The sequence below is a fragment of the Cottoperca gobio genome, chromosome 13 (genome assembly GCF_900634415.1).
Source record: "Cottoperca gobio chromosome 13, fCotGob3.1, whole genome shotgun sequence".
In the NCBI taxonomy this organism is placed as follows: domain Eukaryota; kingdom Metazoa; phylum Chordata; class Actinopteri; order Perciformes; family Bovichtidae; genus Cottoperca; species Cottoperca gobio.
Window position 1 is genome coordinate 23,084,852 of NC_041367.1, and position 25,612 is coordinate 23,110,463.

Genomic DNA, 25,612 nt, shown 5'->3' on the forward strand with positions numbered 1-25,612 from the left:
TAGTCATTATATTTAATATAATGATTAATTATATACATTTGTATGACTTCATTTAAATTAAGTCACCTGGGGGCACCACCGCTCTGAGGAAAATGATAGCAAGTTAATCTCATAAAATATACTAGACAATGAATTAGGAAATCTGAATAATAATGGATAATTAAATGAAAAACTAAAAACACAATGACCATCTCAATAGCCAGTAAAGGTTGAAAGATTTTGGAATTCTTTGATAGTAGAGGTTGGAAATACTCACTCTTGTACAACATTAAACAAACATGTATATTCCAAAAAACATTTATTAATAAGATAATAAATGTCAAAACACACAATATCTAATACTAAACAATCAAGTTTACCTGTCGGGGTCGCGCTGAAGATAATATGCACGTGGTCCTGAAACCGTCTCTACGTGCTCCCCGTACGCGTGTGTAGAACAAAGGGGACATATAAAGCAGGAGCTTTGAGTCCTTATCTCTGTGTGTTGCTGTGTTGAAAAGGAAAATTCACAAATGATGCGTTTATGATAATGGTTAATAAGAAGATGTCAGTGTGCGTGAGACTGTGTGAACAATGCTAACACATCACCTGTTGAAACAACCTCATGTTACCCATTAGCTCAATACAACAGATTACACAATACAGTTCAGAGAATAAACCAAATCACCAGCCCTCCCGGAGAAACTCAGGGTTAAGTGCCTTGCTCAGGGGCACAATGGTGGCAGCCCTGGTATTGAACTCACAACGTTCCACTAGACCACCACCACCACCACCACCATTATTATTGGCAAAACACTGGTAAATTGTTGGCCTTATCTCTGGGTAACACATTTGTATGCATTTCATGGGCATGAACTTTCAAATATTCATATAGAAATTAAATTTTTCATAAAGACAAAAAAGCAAGGTAGAATGACCTTATAAACCTATTTAAACTGACTTAATAATACACATCAAGCGCAAAAACTAATAAAGCAAAACAGTCAACACATCAATGAATATAAAAATATCTTTCAAAGCTTATTTAACCAAATCCATTTAGGTCATTAAGTGAAGTATTCCCACCAATTAGACATTAAATATGATTGCTAACACATGAAAGTATTGAACAGTCCAACAGGCCTGCGAGGCTTCTTTTCCCAAGAAAAATACAGATCCCACCTTTAAACTAAAGTGAGAACATGAAGTAAGTGAGAGGTCCAATATTCTTGCTGTCAGATGATTTCACTGTCATTGTATACCTCTAAATACACATTTTTGCAAATAAAACAAAGTCAAAATGTGGCTCATTTTGGCAAAAGTGGCCTCATACGAACACAGTTCTTCCAGCTCTCAGGACAGGGCTGGGAAACGTGGAGAAGTGGGGAGACTACTTGGAATACATCTTAAAGTAAAGCACACACCATGTACGTACATAATACTTACATACACAGCACACACATATATATACTCTTTACGTGGCTAAAAATTAATGTGTTGCTTGTAAATTAGATAAGATTATGGTGCATATTAATGTATGAATATACATTTGAATTGGGTGTTTTTAACTTAATTAAAAAATGTTGGATACATATATTTCTTTAATAAGGGTTCAACATGTGACTGAATCTTTATATAGATATTAAACAACTTACAAAAAACACATTTTTCCAAATGCTCTCACAGCAATTGCTGAACATTTATTTTATTGTGGAGAAAACCAAATGTGACCTGAGGCTGTTCATATATGATGATGGAATAATGTCAGTAATATTACAGTTTAGATGGGACAGTATACGCTGACTCTGCTGAGCATCGTTCAGTTCTTTTTCCCTTCCAACTCATCCTTGGTGAGGTATTTGATGTGTGTCCATATACACCATGTCTGCAGAGAAATCGATTGGATGTTTGGCTATGAGACAACTTTACATGAAGAAATGCAACATGAAATATGAGCAGCAATTATTTCAATACAACGTCAACTTTTGTCAACATGATTAGAACTATCATAGGTTATTTTTACCTCCACTGATAGAGCCAGCAGCCGTCCTGCAGCCAGCAGCAGGGTCCCCAGAGCCTGGATCCAGGGAGGCAGATACAGCCAGTGGGATAGTAAACCCCTCTGATAACCAAACAGCCACAAGGGGAGGCAGTGCAGCCCGCTCACCACCCAAGTGCCAAGAGCTGTCCGAAACCCTAACAGCACCAGATACACGGTTCAATCTCAAATTGACTTCTAGAATATGTGCTTTATCTTGAGCTACACTGTACATCAACATCAACTTATTCACAGTGACAGACTTTTACCGTTTGTCATGATGACTTGTATAAATCGAGGGCTGGTGATAAAGCTGCTCTTCCACTGGTCACCTCTGCCGTTGTGGTTACACACATACACACACCACTCCAGAGCAGACACCAGCCAACCCCACTGTAATACAATAAATCATTATAAATCAGACAAGAAACATTGAACACCATCTACAATATGGTACACTAAGTGAAAGTGTTTCCACCAGACATACAAGTATTATTCCTTCAGAGTCACAAGTAAATACATCATAAGTGAATCCGTACAGACAAGGTTTAGTGGCACGGTGCAGGCAGCTGCTGGTTAAATGAGGATTCATATGGATCAGGGCTGGGTCACATTGCTTTGCATTGTAGTCAGTTACTGAATACAAATTAAATGGAAAATTTCAAATGTAATCTGATTACATAACCCAGATTACATGTAATCCGTTACTACAAACCTTGAGGATTTCTTTCTTGGCAAATACTAAGGTACTCCTTTGTACCAAAAGTGTGTAACTACTGTCAATCTAAAAGACTAAAAATAATCTAAATCTAAAAATAATTCTAATATGATAATCATAAAGTGACATCGCAGCCTAACGTGAGCCCGTCACAGTGTGGATGTGTGTATTCTACATGTGCTGAATGCTCTGCAGCCAACAGACCTCAAACAGCAGGCTCCACAGCATGCCTCTGCCCAGGTTGTCCACCACTACGTCCAGCCAGGCTCCAAACCTGGAGCTCTGGCCCAGCCTCCTTGCCAGCCAGCCGTCCACTCCTGCACAGAAAACATAACGCTCAGGCACTCGGTGACTGTTCCTCCTGGCAAGGCATCTTTGGGTTTTGAAAGTGGAAGCAACTATAACAACATGCAAGACCTAAGATTCTGTTCTGCACTCATGCGGTATCATTTTCAGCATTTCATTAATAATACCTTTGATTTAAAAATCACGTTGTCCATCTTTTACATGATATGATAGGATGCAGCTTGATTAATCACATGTCACAGCAGATAAAGCACAGGTGTAATCAAGGGCATAACATGGGGTACATGTCCCCACCAATATCCACCAAATACTGAATTGTCCCTGGCAAAACTACACCCGCAAATTAGCGATAGAATAAGATAAAGGCAGTATTCTAGTCTGTCAACCACAACGGAGTATTATGGACACTGTGAGAATTTCTTTTTTGAGATTTTGAGAATTAATTATAATATTTTGAGACAGGCAGCTCTGTGTCGCCGTCTCTGTCCCAACCCTCGCTTATAGAGAGCTCTGCTCTGTCTTCAGACTCCAGGATGCTTCCCACTCTGAAGCTGAGGGAAGTGGATGTGAGATGCACTTTAAAATTGTAAGAGAGCATACAGTTGTAATATCTTGAGGAAAGAAGTCATAATATTACGAGAATAAAGTCTTAAATTACAAGGAGAAAACTGAAGCAGCTGAATGGAATTCAGACATTCTTCATGTATATTCACACCTGTGCTTTTACTACTCAGACATGTCAAAATGTCTTCTGTAAGAAAAAAGGCCTGTAGACCAATACTACATTGGTTGTCTACTGGAATGTATTGAAGCCAAATCAAAGCAATATAAAGTTGGTGTAAAATATGACCCAGAGGCATAATTTAAAGAGTTGTAAAGTGATGCAGTTCAAGATCAAAGCCTGTTCCCACAGGACAAACACGGTAAACAGATACTTTACCATCAAGTGCTATGAAGATTGAATAAAGAAAGACAAAGACTGCAGGTGTCTCATGGGTAGCCCATGCAGCAAACACAAGGCCAATCCTAAAGTATCCTGAAAGAGACAAATACAACATACATAACTCGTTTCAACAGCCAGGTGACAGAACTCTTGAATTCAGTGACGTAAATCTAGCACTTGTCCTAACGTTACCCTTAGTCAAAGTCCGTCCGAATTAATTACGAGGTTTTATCATCAGTGACACATTTCAGCGTCTATGTTCTGCCTAAAGTCATAGTTTAGTGATATTCCTCTAATTAACTACCGATATGCCTACTATAATATTCTAGCAGTCTGGAAGATGTGTTATTTGGGTTCGCAGTTGTTATTATGTCAGTGAACGGACGCCCACGCGCTTAACACACATACAAAATACAATTCAACCAAATGTTTCTCACCAATAATATTCGGCCAGTACAACAGAACCAGAAGTCCCATCTCCGTTCAGTTATGAGTGGCACAGCGATGCCCCATGCCGGAAAAAGGTGATGCAACCTGCCTCGTAAACCGACCTGCTCAGCTATCAACGAGCTGTGTAGGCTACGAGCTGGGCAAGTGAGCTAATGAAGCTTTAAATATAGTGTGCTGTGTGCGCTTTCATGTTGTTCACACCAGCTGGGACTAGGTTCAGCAGTCCAGCCAGCCTCCACTTCGAAAGAAGCAGTCAAACTAGCAGCACGTTGTTTGGAGGGTCATGTATACAGTCGGCGTTACGGTAAGAGCATGGAAGCGATTAAAGAAAAAAGATAGGTTCCGGTGTATGTTTCACATTCATTCAATAATGTCAGTCAGTCTGTAAATAAAAACAAAACAAACAAAAAAATGCATTATTAATAATAATAATAATAATATAATAATAATAATAATATAATAATAATAATAATAAATGAATACATAATAAATAAAATTATTAATAATTTAAAAAATAAAAATAAAAACTACAGCCTGCAAACTGTATTTCAGAGATACATTTAATTCCAATAGTGTGAATAGTTTGTCACTCAGAGAATATCAGGACATTCTCATGTTGGATTTAAAATTAAAGTGCTTTAAAATGTGTTAATAAAGCAATATTTTCACTCATAGTTATATTAGAATCAAAAGGAAACGGCCAGTTGCCAGGAACTGATTTGACCGTTTCAGAGTGTCACTGAGTCAATATCAGGACATTGTGATGTGGGATTTCAAAAGTAAAGCCCTTTAAAATGTCTTATTACAGTAATATTTTAACTCATTTTCTGAGTGTCACTCTTTTATCTAAGTGAAATTAGTTTATGGCAACATGGTGTTTCCTTTTAATTGTATCTGAATTTAGAGGGAATTAAGCTCAGATATTATATCTTTAAGGGCATTCATTTTGAAATCCCATATCAGAATGTCCTGATATTGACTTAGTGACACTCTGATGTGCTCTGCACTTAATCTGAAGTAAAATCAGTTCCTTGGAACAGGCTGTATCCTTTTAATTCAGAACTGAAAATTAGTTCAATTATTGCTTTAATATGACATTTCTAATTGCTTTTATTCTTCAAACTCCCACATCAACATGTCCTGATATTTTAGTCTGAGTTATTATTCACACACTTGGTATTCAATGTTTTCTCTAAAATACAGTTTTCAGGTGGTAGTTATGATCTTTTAATTATTAATAACTTAATTCATTCATTTTAAAGTTTATTTTGTATTGACATTCTGACTGACTTGAATTGAATGAATGTGAAATTGCATATCTTATTCACCGGAATCCCGCTTTCCTTTTGAAGTCAGTTCTTCCGTGCTCTTACCGTAATGCCTACTGTAAACACGAACCGCAAATCAACACGGGTCCGGTTCGACTCTCTTTCAAAGTGGAGGCTGGCTGGACTGCAGTGGCTGACTGCGTGACGTAGGAGGCTGACAAAACTGTCGTACGCTGAAGGCATCACGCCAAACTCTTTTCTGAAATTTGGGGCCATTTGAAAAACACAATTAAAACAAGCAGTCCGCTGAGGACCACTAAATGTCTTTTTAGGAATTCATTTTTGGCCGTTACTGTCCTCAGGATACATTTTGGTGGAAGAAAATTGAAGACTTACATCAAATGAAACAGTAGTAAAGGTATTGAATTTGTCGTTTGTGTGTTGTGTCTACCTACATGCCAAAGTCATGACTGTCCCAAAACAACTGCAAATTAGTAAGGAATGTTCTACGAAGAGAAGTAGGCCTACCACCAAGCAATTAAACTGGCCTACTTAAAATAAACGTGTTTTATTATTACTAGTTAGGACAAAAGCCTCACGAAGGATAGTACTATAAAGCGAAATGTTCATATAAATTAAACTGACACTGAATACGTAATACAAACTATAAAGTGAAAACTTTGTACGACAAATACTATTACCCTAGTTCCTGGTGTAAGTGCCAATGGAGGTTGCTGTGGTGGAGGTAAGCCATGATGTGAGCGCGCGTCCTTTAGCAGGGTAACCACAGGGTGGTGCTACTCGCACTTTTTTACAACACTGCAGACAGGCACACATATTGACAGCTTGATATGAGTGGGCATAATGACTCAAAATGCACGTAGTTAATTTTTGAGAGAGGGGAAAACCTTGATGACGTTTTTGATACCAAAATGTAACGTTTCTGTCTGCCATGTTGGTTGGTTGTTTTTCTACAAGCGTTTGAAGGAGCTGATCAACTGACCTGTAGAGTCAGATCATGTGACAGAATGGAGGCGTCGCTGAAAACATTCACCCGTTCACCACATACACACACCGCCTAGAACCCATTTCACAATAAACGGATAAGGCGACAAACAATTTTGATCAACTCAGTGCACAACGTTTATTTCCCCACATCGCAATGAAATGAGGGGAGCATGGGGGCCAAAGAGTCGAGGATAGGATTCCTGTCGTATGACGAGGCCGTCAAGAGAGGTAAGCCGAAAAGCAACGGGCTAAATTCACCTCAGTTGCGCTAGTTTAGCTAACTGTCAGCTTTTATGCTAGCCCGGTACATAAGAGAAGTATGTCCTGACCACCCATTTAAATCTAGAGGTTTAGGTAGCCTTAGTTATTGGATAAGGTAGACACCTGTCAAAATACAACATACGGCCTCTATGGAACTGCTAGGATCCATTAGTCACTTCGGCATAGAAACATGTCGGAAAGCCTCACGGAATTGAATTACATGTTAGGTTTAACAATAGCTTAGCCTATATTTTCTGTTGTCGTCTAACCACAACATACACAACGTTGGGATGCAGTAGGAAGCGTTTCCTTGTAATTAAAGCATACATAATGTGTAGCTAAACGTTGTTGTATGGATTCTGTCCATCCCGAATTGGGTTATTGTTCTTAGTAATATGGAAATGGAGCTGACTGATATTTAAGGAGGCGCGTGCCTTCGATTATAAGCAAGGTCACTTAAATTTGACAGATGTTTGGACGGTGCTTGGCGTGACGTTCTCTCCATAGCTACGAAAGCGTTGGTTGTGTGGCTAGTGTTGGCTAACGAGGAGGGATGGGCTGGCCTGACAGTATTTGGCAAAACAGTTGTGCAGACAGACTTGAATGTGTGCTAACTTTATGTCTGACACTACAGTGTGTTATTAAGCCTAGCTCTTATCACCTTAGCTAGCTAACGTTGAGTAACGTTAATGTCTGTGCTGCTACTAGCTTCCTTGTCACCTAGCTAGACATTTAGTTCGCTCGGTTGCTAACTCTTACAGCTAAGTTCCCAGAGGGAAATGCCTTCAGACTGTTTGTTTTAGCCTTGGTCTGGCAGATTTCAAGTCTAGCCATGTGGTATGGCCAACGCTAATCGTCAGTGTTTGTGCTAGGGGACTGTCAGGTTGCTTCTGCTCAATTGTACGCTTGCTGTGTAGTCGGGGCGTTTGGCGGAACAACAAACAGCTGTGCTTTACGTTGCGTACGCTGCATTTAGTTCCTTAGAATTGAGTTTGTGGGCTATTATTCTTTAACTGGGGGAGACATTGGTCGATCTCTGATAAACATAAAGTAGGATTTTCCCAGACATGTCGGCTAGATACTGCAACATGGGATCATATGTGCCTTCTCTAAAACACTTTAGCTGTCATATAAGGTGTTATGCAGGAGTGAATCTAGATAGATCAAGCAAAGTACAAAGCTTGGTAAAGCTGTTTTGTAATTGATGCATAGTCCGAGTATTGGTGCAATAAGATGTGCGTGAGCATTTATCAGGAAGCACATGAATCTTTTCCCTGATGGCCTTCTTGTTGCACTTTACTCCCTGGGTTGCCAATAGCTTAACTGTGTCGTCTTGATTCCAGGTAATGAGATGCTGTTACACATTCATCCAGGACATTGTCATATCTTAACCAGGGTTCTAAGGGGAAGTTATTTTGACTTGTCCTTTGCATTCATATTTATCTAAATGATAAAGGTATGTAACTTTAATTTGTGATATTGGACTATATAAATAAAATTAGATTGATTGATAATAATTTCCCACAGAAGCCCATGTTTGAACAAACCGTGACATATTGTTGCTTCTATTGCCTAAATGACATATATTTGCAATATCAGTTCCTTGTGGTGGTTTGCATTCCTCAAGCTGATTGCCATTCCCACTCTGATGATTGCATGTGACCACACACACACACACACACACACACACACACACACACACACACACACACACACACACACACACACACACAGTGGAATTATTCTGCTTCCAGCCTTATCTGACCAGTCACATGGCAGCATTCCTAATTCCCACAGCATGCTCGACTGCCGCAATTATGAGGTCAGTTTTCATGGAAGCTCACTCTAGTAGGACACCAGCAGGATAATGATCAGGGAACATCCTGTTGGAAAGAGTAGGCTTTGAAGTGTTCCTGTAGTAAACTCAGGGTCATTCAGGCCTCTTTCAAGACTAATTTAGCAGGCTTGATTATGCATTTTCTGTTCGCTTTGTTTACAGTTTCAAACCACAACACTGATTGCGACCATATGCCTAGAGTAGAACTAGTATTTTCTTTTATTAGAGGGATATTCTTGTCTTTTAGAGACTCAAAATAGGTTACTCAAGTGTCTGATGCTCAAATATATAATGCATCTGCCTGTCCTGTTATATGAGCATATTCTTAAATAGAACAAACTTAAGGAGAATTTTGAGAAATTGAGAATTGATTGAAATTTTGGCATTAACTCGTATGGGAAGAAAAATGTCCCTGTTGATCATTGAAATGTAAAATTAGCATGTTTGATCAAATTATTTTTGAAAAAAAGTCAAAGGCACAAGACTGCTGTGCACATTACTTAAAAAGAAAAGTCATCTGATGTCCAAATATTAAATAAGCTGGGCTGCTTGCAAGGGTATTGGGAGTATAGAGTTAGAGGTCATGCTGTGTCAAACATGTTAAATAAATTCAGCAATTGAAATAAATCCAGTTTTTAATTTTGGATAACTTCTGGAGCACTGTTCATTCCTGATTGAATGGCAAAGTGCAAAGACACTTATTGTCATTGCACAGCACACGTTTATGCAACGAAGTTGCTACAAAAAGGCAGAAAACATTTGTTAGTTTCGAGCAGAGGTCTTCAACAGGGGGAGTTACTGCAGGGGGGTCGCAAAGTTTTTAGTTGATTAGACAATTCTATTAGACAATTTTTTAAATAACCAATTTTTTCCCCACAAATGTAAATGTCTTTAAATACACATTAACATGAATCCAACATATTGTAGCGAACAGATACACGGAGGCAGAAGACGTTATCTTTCAGTCAGCAATGCACACATTCAGTATTCATTGAATAGCTTAGTATTACATGCACAATAACAGGGTAGCTATGTTGATACATGGCACTTGGCCCAGTTTAATATCAAACACCATTTTATACAATATATATATATAGTAGGGGGGCCCTGCTCCATCTCTCCATCAGTTTGGGGATTCTTGGCCTGAAAAGCTTTGAAGCCTGAAGAAAGAAGCTGCTCTGTCGTCTGGAGGTTCGACAACGGATACTTCTGTATCTCTTTCCAGAGTGCAGCAGGGTGAACAGGCTGTTGCTGGGATGGGTGTTGTCCTTCAATATCATTTGGGCTCTTCGCAGGCACCTCACCTCCCCAATATCACTGATTCTGGGTAGATGGGTACCAATGCTAATATTGGCAGTTTTAATCCCTCGCTGCAGAGCCCTCCTGTCCTGGACCAGTGTGTAATGTTTCCAGCCAGGATGCTTTCTATTGCTTGGTTATTTGTGATGCTGATTCGAAGGAGCTTAAAACTGTTAACTTGCTCTACCTCAGCTCCATTGATGTGGATGGGTGTGTTTCTTCACCTCCCTTTTTTTCTAAAATCAACAATCAGCTCCTTGTTTTTGCTGACGTTGAGCAGTTGGTTGTTTTCCGAGCACAGCAGTGATTCTGTGTTGAGCACGTTAATGTTTAAAGTAATCTCCTTTTTGCAATGGCAATTTACTGTGGACAAAGAATTCTTCCAGAAGTAGCAGCTGACTGTATCCCTGCAACGGATAGTGCCTGATACTGTTTAATTAACAGAACTTCTGTCTGTCCTTGCCAGTGCTGTTGACTCACCTTGATGATAATCGGTAATATTTATTTTTCCTTCATAAATGACTGGAATGTTTGCAGGAATCAGTTTAACATTTAAACTGCTGTTTTATGGCCTCCTTGATCCGAGAGTTACTCAATTATTTTGGCCCTAGACTTCTTACAACTGGTATAAGTCGATAAGACATACACTTAAGCCCTTAATTTATTAGCAAAGGTGCATGGCTACTCTTCTTTTCTCTCTCTCCTCAGCGATGCAGTGCACTAAGCTTTGCAGAATGGTGTCTCATCTAAAATAAAGAATACTAAACTGAGACAACAATTTTCCAAGTAGATAAGCCATTGTCTTAGTATTATAAATGACAATATTATAATTTCATTAAAATGAGTCTTTTAATGCTATGACAAGGTCTGATGCAATGCGTACATTTTCCCATATAACACAGCTGCACAGTCCACAATTGAGATTTTGTAACCAATCCAATTTAGGTAATGTGCTTGACAATTAATTGGTCGCATCGAAGGACATGCAATGTCGAACTTTCAAATGAACTCAAACACATCATGCTAAACTTTTTTGCTGCTTGACACAAAAGGAAAACTCGCACGTTTCTCATATTCCATGACTAACCCAGTGTTTCCCATTTATTACATAGAGTTTCGACCCGCCACAGTGTCATGATGAACTGTGAATTTTGCACTTCTTAACTAATGGTGTCAAATTCTGTCCTGTAAAAAAACACATCAGACTTTCTGTGAAATTTGAGTACGTCTGTGCTTGTAATTATCAATTTAGATGATGTTATTGTGTTTCATGATATCCCGATTATTGGATTTCATCATGATATGACCCCATTGAATTATCATAATGAATTAACGCCCAGCCCTATATCAATGTGAATAATTTAGTTTGATTTTGAAACTGAGAATTTTGAAATTGTAATTTCCTTTAAAAGACTTCCCAGCACCTAATTGTTGTTTGATAATTGACCTTTTACATTGATATGACCATCACTGGACTTTACAACCTGCAGCAAAAAACAAAGCTTATGCTAAACAGAGTTGAGTTTAGTATCATTATGAGGATTTGTAGAATCTATTTATAAATGGCTCTGAACATAAAATAATATTTAGTTGTTATACGTTGATTTTCTCTTTAAAACCCATCAAACAGCAGCGTCATGTTGAATGCTTGGTGTCATGCCTGCAGGCTAAATGAGTTTTTAAAGAACCACTCCCTGTATGTTTCTGGCTGCATGTGTTTCTATTGACAGTTCACCATGACTAAAAGGTCACTGGGGCTCATGTGAGTTCAGTATTTGCATGCTGTTCCACACGACTCCTTGCTCCCTGTCTGGATGTTTTCAGTCTTGCTGGTAGCAGCAGACCAGCCAGACCATCTTATTTCATAGGACAGCGAGCATCGAGTCAAAGCAGGAAGCTTTGCTGGCTGCTGTGTGTGTGTGTTGTGTGTTGTGTGTTGTGTGCTGTGTGTGTGAATTACTATTGAAGACTGTTTGTGTGGGCAGTTGCAGAAACCAGACCCATTGTTTGCTCTGTATTGAATGGTAGCCATTGCAATTAATGCAGCCCAGTGTCCAAGAATACACCCATTGCATCACAGCATCAACAATACACAGTGTTCTCTATAATGTGACTGCTTTGTTTCCCCTCCCCATTTGTACATCTAATTGTAACAATTTTGCTATTATCTGGTAGTACTACAAGTTGGCTCTGTCGTATAATAGAACATTTATTCTCACTAATTTCCAAACTAAACATTTGCTCTACGTACCATTTATATTTTCAGTAGCAGTGTTTGACATGCTGCTGTCTAACTTAACTTAAGTGAAACAAGAGTCTCATATGAGAAGAAATGAGAGCCAGCTGATGTTGGGGATGTCATGCTGATGATAAATTATTAGGGGCTGAAAAGGATGATTGTTTTCAATATTGATTATTTATCGTAAGTTAATATGAAGAAGATATAGACTATATGAAGTCATAATCCAGGCTAAAGCAACAGTTTAAACTGCCAAATACAGGACTGTGTGAATGCGTAAATTACAAGGTTTATAATATCACTTCCCAATATAGGGCTTGTATCTGACTATAATTATATGTGTAATCCGTTAAATTAATATATTATATGTTTAATAAACACCCACAGCAAAGTAATGCATACAGTAAGCATATATACTGTATGTACATACATATCTTGGCCAAAGAAACTTCGACTTGTTGACCGCCGGGGACCCCCGACCTCCTGAGCGGTGGACGACCACTCTACCTCCTGAGCCACAGCCGCCCACTTTATCTTGTTTACTTTTAATTTCAATAACTTGCAGTTCAAACAGTCTGTGGTCTCTTTCATCAGATTCAGAACATGAGTTAAATGGCGGAGGACTGTAATAAACTGGCTGCCTGGCTTTTTCTATTCACCTTCTTCCAATAAAGCTTCCGTGATGGACAGCCTGCTCTGGCTGAACTGTCAGCAGGCTGTCCATTAACCACCGTATCACTGTGGCACTGGAGTAAAAGTACTCTGTTGAACATGCAGTCTAGATAACGAGCCCCTCAACCCAGCGGGGTCCAGGCTTGTGGCTTCTCCAGCAGCGGCTGGACTCCTGGTTATTTATGTCCCTTGCATTTGCTCAGATGTATCATCAGAAAGTTGCCACAGCTCCATGATTGATGTGTGCAATTTGATTTTAGGATAAACAAGAGTCAGCTTGCTCATCATCAGATCAACTGATTTACTAACATACTGTTTTACCAACAATATTATGTTGGGAGTGAGCGCTGCACAGCCTTTCCCACAGGCTATAGAACTAAAACCAGACAAAGCTATACGAGAGATCACAAGTGGATAATAATTGGTGAATAAATGGAAACCAATCTGAAGTGCCAGAAAGCAGATTGTTTTAATGTACTTCACTGAGATCAAATAAGATACTAATCGTAGAATGTGTAATGGGCTATATTGTGCTCTAAGGGACTTCCAGTGGAAACCAAATGTGGACGTGTTGGCTAAACAAGATTTATGTTTCTTTAGAGAAATGCGTCCATTATTTTTTTCATAATCATTGTGTGTCTTAACCTTGTTAACCCAGGATTGTAAATTAAATCAAAAAGTCAAGTGATTGGAGTTGGCATGAAATGCTTGTTCAGATTCTTCCTCTTGTTGACCTATTCTGAATAAATATAGAGATTTAAATAGTACTGCTGAAAATGATATGTTATGTAAGCAAAGGCCTTGCAGGGCGTCTTTATATTAAGACTAAATAAAACAGTGATGTATCTAAGAAGTTTTGGGGTTTTGCCCGTTACAATTTCCCTCTAGAGCCCAACCATTTGACCAACCACCCAGAACCAAAAGATATTATATTTGTTATCACATAGGTCAAAGAAAAGCCTCACAATTGGGAAGCTAGGAATGAGGAACACAATTCATCAAAAATACAAAATGGATCAACTAATTCATTATTTGCGGAATTGCTTCAGCTCTACAGATATCATATAGGCACCAGTATTGAAACATCTCAAACGATACCCAGTTCTAATTGTAATACACACACTGTGCAGTTAAAAAGCCTAGCCTACTCCACAAGCTACACTATAACCATGGTTTAGCAAAGATGAATACGTTATCATGTGTCATAAGCTATGAAAGATAAGGTTTTTATTGCACACAATGTAGCCTTAGAGAGGAGGAAGGAGACGCATGCTGCTGATTTGGCTCTGCAGAAGATTTCATGCTTCTTGTCTTGTGAATACAGTCAGCTCTTACCTTACATGACACACAAGGGGTGCTCTAATTTCTGTTGCTGGAGCTTAGTGCACTCTGCTGATCCACGTGTATGATTGGCTGCCTGCAGGGTTGCTAAAGCCTGTGATTCAGCACTCTGGCACTAATCAGTCCTGCACTCCAGTCGGGTGGCTTTTGAGCCTCGCTCATAGATAAGTTCAATTTAGAAGACATATTAGTTATGGTCTCAGAAACCCCCTGCTGTGTGAAGGTGGACACATTGCCCACTGGTGTCACTTTGTACAATTTTTTAAACTGCAACCAGGGAAAGCCCTGGCCGTTACTCACACAAGTTACACCCAAAAATAGCTTTTCAATTTACAATTATAAAAAAAAAAGAAACGGCCATAAAATAATTAATACAATACAATAGATCAGGGGTCTCAAACTCAATTTACCTGGGGGCCGCTGGATGTCGAGTCTGGGTGAGGCTGGGCCACATCAAATATTCCACAAAAAAAGGGTTTCAAGTATTCCAAAAAAAAGTACAACTGATCCAATCTTCTCAATCTTTAGTAATAACAGTTCAGAACATGAAGGGTTCTTCAGAACATAGCTTTTCTTACCTACTCCTTGCTGCCAGAGACCTGGCAGCGCTTCCTCTTACACAGCTGAGCCACATTCGGCTTGAGGGAGGAAGCAATTGAGACCCTCAGTATGGCTTGAAGATGCTCATCAGTAAGTTTGGACCTGTACTTTGACTTATTAAAGTTCATGGTGGAGAAGAGCTTTTCACACAGATATGTGCTCCCAAATAGGCACATGGTCCGCTTGAACATCCTGGAAAGCTCAGGGAAGGTGGGGGGCAATTCTCTCAAAAATTGTCCGAGCTTGTCTGCTTTTCCACTCACCTCCCTGAACTTGGCTTTGAGTTCAGAATTGCACTGCAGGTCAATGAGCTCCATTTGAAGCACAGGAGGGGCATCATGCACATCGAAGGAGAAGGGGTCAGCAAACATTTGAAAATTGGCTCTGTGTGTCTTGAAGTCTGCAAACCTGTGATCAAATTCCTCCTGTAGCTTTACAATGGCATCAGCATACTTCTCACCACTGAATGGTGTGCCCACATCCATGAGTGCCTTGCATGCTGGGAAATGGCAGAGGTTTGTCTGAGAGAGCTGGGCCTGCATATTTTGTGGAGAATGCTCTGACGTTGTCATAGGCAGCACTGACCAGCTGCCCCTGGCCTTGTAATGTCTTGTTCAGTACATTCAGCTCCTGTGTGATGTCAACAAGAAAAGCCATCCTTCTCCATGAAGGCTTTCACTTCTGCTCTCAACTCAAAAAACCTCTTCAAGACGTTTCCCCTGCTGAGCCAACCTACCTCGGTGAAGTAGAGCACATCCTCATATGCTGACTCTATTTCCTCCAAAAAGGCGCAGAACTGGCGGTGCTTTAAGCCCCTGGATCTGATGTGGTTGATGCATTTCACAACGACAGACATCACATTGTCAAACTTCAGGCATTTGCTGCAAAGGGCCTGCTGATGGATAATGCAGTGCAGAGCAATGGCCTCCTCCACACCCTCATCTCCCACTTTTCTTTGAACAAGTGCCACCAGTCCATTTCTCCTCCCTGTCATTAATGGCGCTCCGTCGGTTGTTATTCCAGCAAACCTCTTCCATGGTAAACCGCCATCCACAATGGCATCACACAGCTGGCGGAATATTTCCTGAGCGGTGGTCTGGCCATGCATTGGAATCACTGTGAGCAACTCCTCCATCACTTCAAAATTGTCGTCAACACCGTGTCGTTTTCCGGACAGACTATACTTGCAGCCTGTAACATGCACTTTTTGATAAACTCGCCATCTTTGAATGGCTTTCCCGCCTTACCAATCATCTCACTCACCACGTAGCTAGCTTCGACTGCCGCATCGCTCTCTTTGCTTGTTTCTTGAAAAAATCTTGTTGCCTCAGTAGACATGTTTTAAGATTGGCGACCCGGTTCTCTCTTTCATCTCCCTGGTATTTTGCATACTCCTCAGCATGTCTAGTTGAGTAATAATGTCTGATGTTGTATTCCTTGTGCACCGCAACTTTGACACGTCGGGGTGCCCCTGTGCTCAACAAAAAAATATTTCCTGAAATTGTCTGTGCTCGTCGCCAACCTTTCTCTTCACGGCAGGTTTTGAGAAAGACATGACTGGGGCTGGGTAACAAAAAATATAAAAGGCCCATGGCAATGACTCGGCAAAAAGGTGCGTGTGAGAAAACACTAAACTTTGATGTCAAGTAGGTGGCCACAAGTTTGAGACCCATGCAATAGATCAAATAAAATAAGTTATTAATATGTTTGTGCCATGTGGATAGAATTATACAACCTCTCCAATCTCTTCATATCCAGGAAACAAATGCTGAACTTCATAGGCATGGTCCTCTACATACAAAAAATTGCTAAAATAGACTCTTACAAAAAAACCAAACAACTTACATCACTTGTGTGGATATTATTCATTGAGATAGCTGTTCAGTTACTTGGAGCCTCAGGAAACGGGTCCTTTTGTTTTAATGGAGCGCAGTGAGGCATTTTTGACAGCAGCTGTACTCTGATCACGGTGTGTTACAATAAGCAAAAGACTGGACATAGATGGGGCCTAAAATAACTTCATAATAATATAAAAAAACATATAGAGAAACAAAAGAAATGGTACAAATCAAAAGCTTACAAAACCATACTTGATGTGTATGGCTTTGGGAATGCATTAGATTAGTCATCAGTCATCAGGAAGGACCACTCTGTAAACTACTCTCCTTCATATCTTACCGAACTCAAAAAAACTAATACAAAATCATCTGTCGGTTTAATTATTCCATCAAAGGAATAGTTTGACATTTTGTGAAATATGCTTATTTGCTTTTTTGTCAAGAGTTAGATGAGAAGATGTATATGATGAGAAGCTCTATCTAAATATGAAGCAGATTACTAAATTTACGAAGTTTAGCGTAAATCCTACTGAAGCGCACTTATTAACAGGTGAAGCGTAAAAATAAAACATGATTACTTACGGAAATATTTCCTAGCTAGCTGGTTGCAATGACTTCCTTTAATCTTGTTGACACTATGAGGTTGCTAGGCAGCCAATGGAAACACCAGGAAGACACTGAAATATTCCTTCACATAATCCTTATAAAATGACAACTTTGCATTTATTTTGCTGCTTCACCTGTCATATAAACGTCCCACATACAGCACATTTAAGGGAATTAGGAGAATTTATAAAAAGCTTTATTGTGAAAATAAGGTTCAATAATACCCTGAACATCAGCTTTCATTTGGACAACTCATTTACTTAACCTCTTAAGAGGTGGGGGAATTTACCCAAAAATACCTACAAACGACATACCCAAAGTAAATTGAAAGCTGCTCCATTTGCACCAGCTGCATGATTTTGGTCTCATTCAAAAGATAACTCTCTTTGTTCTTGTGAAACAGTGAAGAATCACTCCAAGTGCTTCTGGTACTGAGTAATAGTGGTCTGAATATACTGAATTTGAAGAAGATAAACTCCGCCTGAAGTTTGTTGTTGAAAAAGATGTATAGCTGGTAGTCATGAGCTGGAAAACACAATACAAACATAGCACCAAATGTTATCAAGTTCAGGTTAAAATTTCAGATAAAAGGGACGAAAACTTAACTTATTAGACAGGTTTTTCTAAGAGTAACACCAGGCGTTCACAATCTGTGCATTTGGAGATATTATAATATTTATTGATAAAAAGGCCATAAATATTGGCCTTACTAAATAACTATTATATACCCATATTCCCTGTCAGCAGTAATGACACAAAGTAAGTGAAGTATAAACAAAACAAATTGTAATATTTTTGTGTTTATTTTGTCTTTTGTAATTAATAAATACAATTATGAAAAAATTATAACATTTGTAAAAATAAAACAATGGTTGTCACAAGTCTAAAGCTCCAGCAGTTCATTGGCTACAGGATACGTGAGTCGCCGGGAGACTGGGCTGCTGCTGGCTCCGTCTGTAAACAAAAGAAGAGGGCTGGCACTTCCTTATCAAGTTGACACTCATTGGCTAGTGAAGGTTGTCGATAAGGCATGGAAGCTCCGATTGTTAACGTCCCAACAATTCCTCATCAATTGCATCAATTCTGTCGAACACCAGCGTCCTGGTATTGCTTTCAAGGGCAGTTTCCTTTTTAGTTTATGTGCATCATTAGCTTCCTTATATCACTTTGTTTGCACAGTACAGTGTACAGCAGTACAGAAGGTTACGAGGAAATGTTTGGAAGAGAGAGAAGTAAAATACAAGTCATCTATTTGTAGTATTTAAATGGGGAATAAAGAGGAATCATGTAGCCGCGGCTGTTCTTTAAGGACATTTGCGTTGCCTTTTTAAAGGTGTGTGACTGTGTGTGTGTGTGATTGTTGTTTTCATGGGTTATTCACTTGTCTTGTTATTTGGACTTTGTGAGATGAATACGTTACTAATTAAGGTCACTACTCATACAGTCATTATCCCTTATTTGTTTTCTCGCTTTGTTAAAGGGCGTAGTTCAGAAGGAGGCAAGAATTTGAATGCAGTTGCGTTTCCTCCTCCATAGCCTGGAACTACTTTTGGCAGATTTTAAAGTCAAATTATATGGTGTTGGCCTACGGAGAATGTTTACATCGCTAAGGCTTCCTTTGTGTTCGAGCACAATTAAGATTTTAATTGATCTGCTTGGTGTTGGAGAATAATAGTCATGGAGTAATTCAAGTTCAGATCAGATGTATGTAGGCTACTTTAACAACTTGCAGTACAACATGTATGAAGTACACCGTTGTGGAGAAACCAAGTAAAAACTATTATCTTTTATTGATTTTCATTTTAAAACCATAAAAGAGAGACTGTAGAAGTATTGTTAAATGTTGAGACAGCTGTAAAACCTTACCCTACAGATTGTTAAAAGTAGCTTCTGCTCAGTATTAGTGATATTCCTACTGTAAAGGTTTAGATCTTTGGAGTGTTTTGTAGTTAGAAGTTTAAGGTTTGCAGTTGTAGTTCATCACCTGACTTTGTAATAGAAGAAATAGGTAAACTTCTAATGTGTTGCCGCCCAACGTGCCACACATTGCTGTGTGGGAGGTGTGCATGTCTGTACCAGCTGGGTTGACTTGAAGTTTAAACCTGAGGCCATATGGACTCTGTTGCCCTCTACAGGCTGGTGTCAGAGTCTATAACTATCCTAAGCATGATCTAAACATGTTTCAAAATAAAAGACCAATGCAGTTTCTTTTAAATAGTACAGTACCTCCTGCGTTGGTCAATAATATTTAATGATCAGTAAATCACCATTGACACTTTGATGAATCAAGAATATACAGATTGACAATGTGCAAAGTTGTGATGACAGTTTGTATTCATGTTTTCAGTTGTTGCTTTTCCATACAGTTGGTATAACTGTTCTAGGATCAATTGTAATCAGAGCCCAAGATGCAGCACGACATGAGTGTTTTACATACGACAGGACCAGCACAGTAATACATTTAGCTTACCTTGATATTGTGTTGTTGTGTGAAGCTTGAATTGTGAAGCTTTCTTGAAATGTGCGGTAACGTGTGGATTACCAAACACCTAACTGCAAATCAGAGAGGAGCACATTAGAAAACTGTAAGCCGATTTCTCCTCCAAACAAAAATATCAAAATCAATCTCAAAATCTACACCTCAAACACCCACCAAGCACCAGGGAGACAATTTTACACATGGAAATAAATCTATTGTCCAGGCAATCATGATGTTTTGTGTGGTTCTGCAAGCAAACAAACAAAGAGCAATGACCTCTGCAGCCTATCTTGCCCTGGTTAAAAAACATGTGCCTCTCCCAGTGCCCTTTCCTCCTCTAGCTGTCTACCTATATACAGTATGCAGATTCACCTGAAGCTGAAGCTGCCTTCAAAACAAAAGTATTGGTAATTACTGAAATGATCTCAAATAATGGTACTATTGATACCAATGTTATGATCAAATTACTTCAGCTCTTCTTCATACAAAAGAGAGATACAATTAGTAAATGTTTAATTACTAAATAATACAAAACAATGAAAAGCTCCTACAGTTAGTCACCAGTAATGTGACCCGGTTGTAGATGGAGAGTTGTGGTTGGTTGTGTGAAATGAGAGAGACAACACAAGTGGGGGTAATGAGCTCAACCTCGCAGCTGACTTCATATTACTGCAGCACTGTGGTAATGCAGTAACTTCTCCAGTACTACTGATGCACGTTTTAAAGAAATCCTGTCAGTTATACTCAGAGATACTTTGCACTGAGTGGATTTATATGTTACTTTGCAACACTCCAGGGGAGGAATCTGTAATGAAACTAAAACATATCTCGCTCTGTACCTGGGATGTAGTCTTCCCCTTTAATCACACACCTTCCCCCATTTACTGAAAACAGGCAATCCGTATGATATGGTACAGAAGTTATCTATGTGTACCTTTTTAATTTTTTACAGTGCTCCTGTATGCAAGGCAGCAATTATTGTCTAATATAATGTCTTGATTTTCTTGATGGTCATTTAGTCTATAAAATGTTAACAAATGTTTTTTGCCAAATTTGCCTAAGTCCTAAAATTGCTTGTTTTGTCTCATCAACAGTCCAAAATCCTGAATCTATTCTAATGAATATTCATATAAAACATAATAGAGAAGCTGTTTTTATTAATGAATTAGTTTGATTATCTTTGGTAGTGCTTTTTAAGATATTCATACTTTCTGGGCTTCACATCGATACAGATGTTATTCTAAGTATCCTTACATCCCACTTCTTCTATATACAGTCGAATAAAACTTCATAATATAAAATCAATTACATCTTTTTACATCTCTATAAACCATAACGTTGATCCAACTTTTAAACTGATCAGCTCTTAGATCAGGGCAGAGCCAGGCATTTCCCATCATCCTTTGAGGGTTTGGAAGTCGTAGGAGAGCAACTGTGGCACCCGGTTCCAAATCGGCAGCTGCCTTGATATCACGAGGTTGTCTTCGCTTACGTTTGCTTGACGTCAGGGCAGGTCACGATCATCTCAAACAAGCTTAATGTAACCCGACACTTTTCACTACTACTACTCTCCCGTCATGCTGCAATGTTGCTGCTGCAGCTCCTTTCAACACCACAGTCTCGTTGTTATGTGCTAAGATTTGGGTATTAAAACTGAATTCTGCTCGGATTCTTTAAAAGCTCCCTCTGAGAGCCTTTTCTGCCGAGTACAACTGTATTACCATTAGCTAGAAACTTTTGATGCATTTCTCTCTTACTTACTGAAATATAATTGGCTGTTGGCACATTGGCCAACTGTTATGGGCTGACGTATTATGACCAACCATTATTATTCATTATTGCTTTTTACATAATCAGCACTGTGGGTATAAATGAAGTTCTGGTGACTTGTTTATCAAGTGGAAGCTGCGAACCCCGTCTCACTCATTAGTCAGATATCGCCACAGTAGTGTGAAGGTGTTGATGACTTAGAAACTGTTCAGTAGAAGGCCTGTGGTTTGGGGTTAACCTCTAATCAACTGTAGCTTGTGTGTTTTAAGCAGCCTGTCACACTATTTTTGGGTTCTTTCACCCAAAACATAAAAAAAAACCATGTTCCTCTTTCCCTCATCAAAAGCAGTGTTGCATATAGTTATAATCAAATCATAGAAAATTACATTAGAAAAAATGATATTTGAACTCAAAAGCAACTTGTCTTTCCAAAAACAATGTCCTGGTTACTCAGGAAAATAGTAAAACTTGGCTAAAGTACTAGGACTGATTATCACATACACTGTTTTTGGTGTTGCTGTACTTACTGTAGGCCGTGTTAGCAGAGATTTAATGAAGAAACAAAGTATGTTTGCTTATAATCACATTTATTTTCCTGTCTCTCTCTAGTCACGGATGTGGAATTGAAGCGGCTGAAAGATGCCTTCAAGAGAACCAGCGGCATCACATATTACATGACTCAGCAGTGCTTCTACAGGGAAGTGCTTGGAGATGGAGTTCCCCATAAAGTTGCAGAGGTAAGAGTAATGTCACGCCATGTACCATTACACACGATGTTTACTCTGAAGTGATAGCTACAGTGAAAGGCTGAATACTTTCCAGGTAGACGCCAAAAATAGGTTAGGGGTAAGTCAGTCCGAGTAAAGCGTCCAGTGTCCCATGAAACATAGATGGCTGTAGAAAGAGTTTGTATGTGCTAGAAAGTAACTCTTAACTTTACACAAATTGGAGAAGACTTAGGTGGTTTCTTTGAGTGTGTTGTGGGACGTAGGGATCAGTATTGGCCCTCGATAGCATTACAGCTAGGGGCTTCCTGGCACAGGTTATAGTAACAATGAGATACCTGGAGCTCCCCTGTGTCCCCCTCCTCTAATTAAATGTCATACATCCAGAGAAGGGATCCAGCACAGGTGGATTCTTAATAATATCACTAATTTGTTTTGCTGCAGTCTTCCTCGAATAGTCTTACCCACTCACAACTTCCACCCCTGCATACTACTGGAGGACTTTAAGGTCCCATGAAGGCACAATTACTTCCTTATTGTTGCTTATTTCCTGTTTAAAGACCATGATGTGGCCGGACATTACACAGCAAGGGATCACTCTTCAGTGTAAACCAATGGGCCATCACTCATGGAGACTGGCAGTAGGAATAGCACACTGGTAAACTGGTCCACAAAATATACAGCATGCATCAAAATCACAGATAGAATTATGTTCATGTTCAACTTTTATTGTCATGTGTATTAAAATACAATGAAAGGCTTGTGCTCAGTGGCGCTCTCTGCCTCACACAAGAGGCACACATCCCCAGACAACAACAAAAAAAGAAACATTACGTACAATATACATTACATCAACAAAGTGCGGTGCATATGGGTGTGTCCTCACGGTATACAGTGTCATCCTGTCCCCTCCCTCATCTTCTGCCAGACTTGAACATCGTGCCTTCATAGTGCTTAATGTGGCTCAGTAGGTAGAGCGGGTCGTGCTTTGATCCTCGACTCTTCCTTTTCACAAGTTAAAGGTGAAGTCAGTGATTTTGGAGAAAGATTATTGATATTAGTATATTTACCGTCCCTCTCTCTCCCACTGCCTTTCTCTTTCTATATCCATGGCCTTTCCCTTGTCCTGTGCATGAGCACAAACACCCCATGTTGCTGATTGGCTGGAATAGTTTGAGCCACTTTGTTTGTTTCTAATTTACATAGCCAGTGCTGTGCATGAACAGCAGATTGTTTTTCAGCACACACACAGAGCGGACAGCTAGCGGCCCGTGAGGAGATACTCTTTGAATTTGACAAAAAGTGTATTGGATTAGAATCGCAGAAAAATGCTCTATAAATACAGTTACTATACCATTGAACACTACAGCACGCGTCTTCTCTTTCCTTTCTCTCAGCGTCTCTGCTTCCTTTTCTCTTTGTCACCATGGCAGCAGTTACTGAGATCTAAGGTTACTGCCGGTCTAGTAATAGTAACATGGCTGCTGCACATTCTCACAGTTCAAAGAAAGCCTGAGCCTAATCAGACACTCAAGACACAGACGTGTTCTTTTTAATATTCAGAAATCTCAGTAAAACCAACACTCGCAACCAAGTCTGTGTTGCGTTTAAAACACTTTCTTCTTTTGCTTGTTTGCTTGTGTTCATGATGATGATCTACAGATTCAGTGATCCTCAGCATCACACAGAGAGCATACGTGATGTTTGTATGTGTTGGATAAATACAAAATCTGTGCTTCAAACAGGAGACTGCTCCGATGTTGCCGTGATGTCATTAACTGTGGTCAAAATGGTTATTTTCTTTGTAGATCACACATGCTGTTATACCTTCAGAGAATGTGATTTTAGTTAATAGAGCTCAGTGCCATTAAACATTTTTAGTCACATGTTTTTTGTTAATATATTGTGCAACACATCCTCGTAGCTAAAAGACAGAATAGGTTGTTTACCAATGACTCCCAAAACAACATATACCGTTAGAGAGTAACAGGACAGGCACAGTCTGAAGTGAAGGCTCGTGGCTCCAGCTTTGAGCGTTACAGCGCCCCTCGCCTGGACATAGTCTCCTCCCTGTGCGCTCTCTCTCCCTGCGGTATGGGACGGGGACCCCTGTTCCTGGCGCTGCGATCGTCAACCGTGGCAGACTGTCCTCAGTGCATAACATGGAGTCGTATCACTATGTCGTAATACAGAATATGGTGTAGGCTGAGTGAAGGTTTTAGTGCAGGATGGGTTGTGTAGCTTCAGCACCAGCAGATCATGAGGGGATCATAGGTTGAAAGTCAACTTGATTAATTGATCTTGTTTTTTATTTATTTTTTATAACACCTTGAATTTCAGGGGACATGAACAGTAGGGGAACACTGCATAGTATGCTGGAATGTTAAAGCATGACAAACATTGTTCCTGCCTGATTCATGATATAAATATGAAACTTTCAGTGTCTTTGTAACTTTGACATGCGATTGGGTCATGTTGCCATCTCACCAGGGAAGTAAACACACTGTCAGGCAGACTGGCAAGGAGAATGGCTCTGTAAAATACATGAAAGGCAATCTATTTGTGTATGACATGTTTACTTTGTGTGAATAACATCAGATAGATAGATATCTCACAGATATCAGATGGATAGATATCAGATAGAGGGAGGGGGGGAGGTTTGGTGGTAGTACTTGCATAGTATGACACACTATGACTTCACTTTTTTTTCAGCCACAAGAGAAGCTCCTCTGCTGTGTGTGTGTGTGACCCACTGACATGGACACACTTCATTATATCACTGACTGCAGAGTCACCTCTCCACAGCTCTCACACATGTATAAACACATTAACTTCATGTGTTCGCACTGCTCTGTAATCTTTTTCTTTGTGCTCTGAGTGCAGCTTTGCAAAATGACAACAGCGCCCTCTGGGATGGATCTCTAACTCGTAAGAAAATGCTGAGCTGAGCGGATTTTTCAAGGCTGTTAGAAATATTGTTATAATAAAAATATATCTTTCATTGTTTATTTTATTTTATTTCAGCCACTGTTGGTTGCTAATGGGTACATGTTTCTTTGTGTGTGGCTTGGGAGGAGAAATACAGAAAGAAAAGGGACCAAAAGATATTTTTTCCATTTGTCTATTCATTTATTTTATCTCATGTATACGCAACATATCTTTCTTCCCTTCCTCTTTCTTTGACTTTAATTTCATTCTACCTTACATACTGTAACTATTTTTAATCATTTATACG

General features: G+C 39.4%; 2 protein-coding genes across 9 annotated transcripts in view; one reads left to right on the forward strand and one right to left on the reverse strand.

The window, feature by feature from the left end:
• Positions 1-285: 285 nt before the first annotated feature.
• Positions 286-4,734, reverse strand: LOC115017789 (uncharacterized). The gene is made up of 6 exons (XM_029446483.1): positions 4,422-4,734; positions 3,982-4,077; positions 2,940-3,052; positions 2,287-2,410; positions 2,003-2,175; positions 286-1,864 (listed from the first exon to the last, which is right to left on the reverse strand). The coding sequence occupies exons 1-6, from the start codon at positions 4,459-4,461 to the stop codon at positions 1,799-1,801; spliced, it is 612 nt and encodes a 203-aa protein (XP_029302343.1). The 5' UTR covers positions 4,462-4,734; the 3' UTR covers positions 286-1,798.
• A 2,036-nt stretch (positions 4,735-6,770) lies between these two features.
• Positions 6,771-25,612, forward strand: part of usp32 (ubiquitin specific peptidase 32) — a 52,780-nt gene continuing 33,938 nt past the window's right edge. For all 8 annotated transcript variants that reach the window (XM_029445922.1, XM_029445924.1, XM_029445926.1 and 5 more), the window contains exons 1-2: positions 6,771-6,938; positions 22,262-22,389. In XM_029445922.1, coding sequence (XP_029301782.1) covers positions 6,881-6,938; positions 22,262-22,389 — 186 coding nt within the window. In that variant the 5' untranslated portion in view covers positions 6,771-6,880. The remainder of the gene's footprint in view (positions 6,939-22,261; positions 22,390-25,612) is intronic.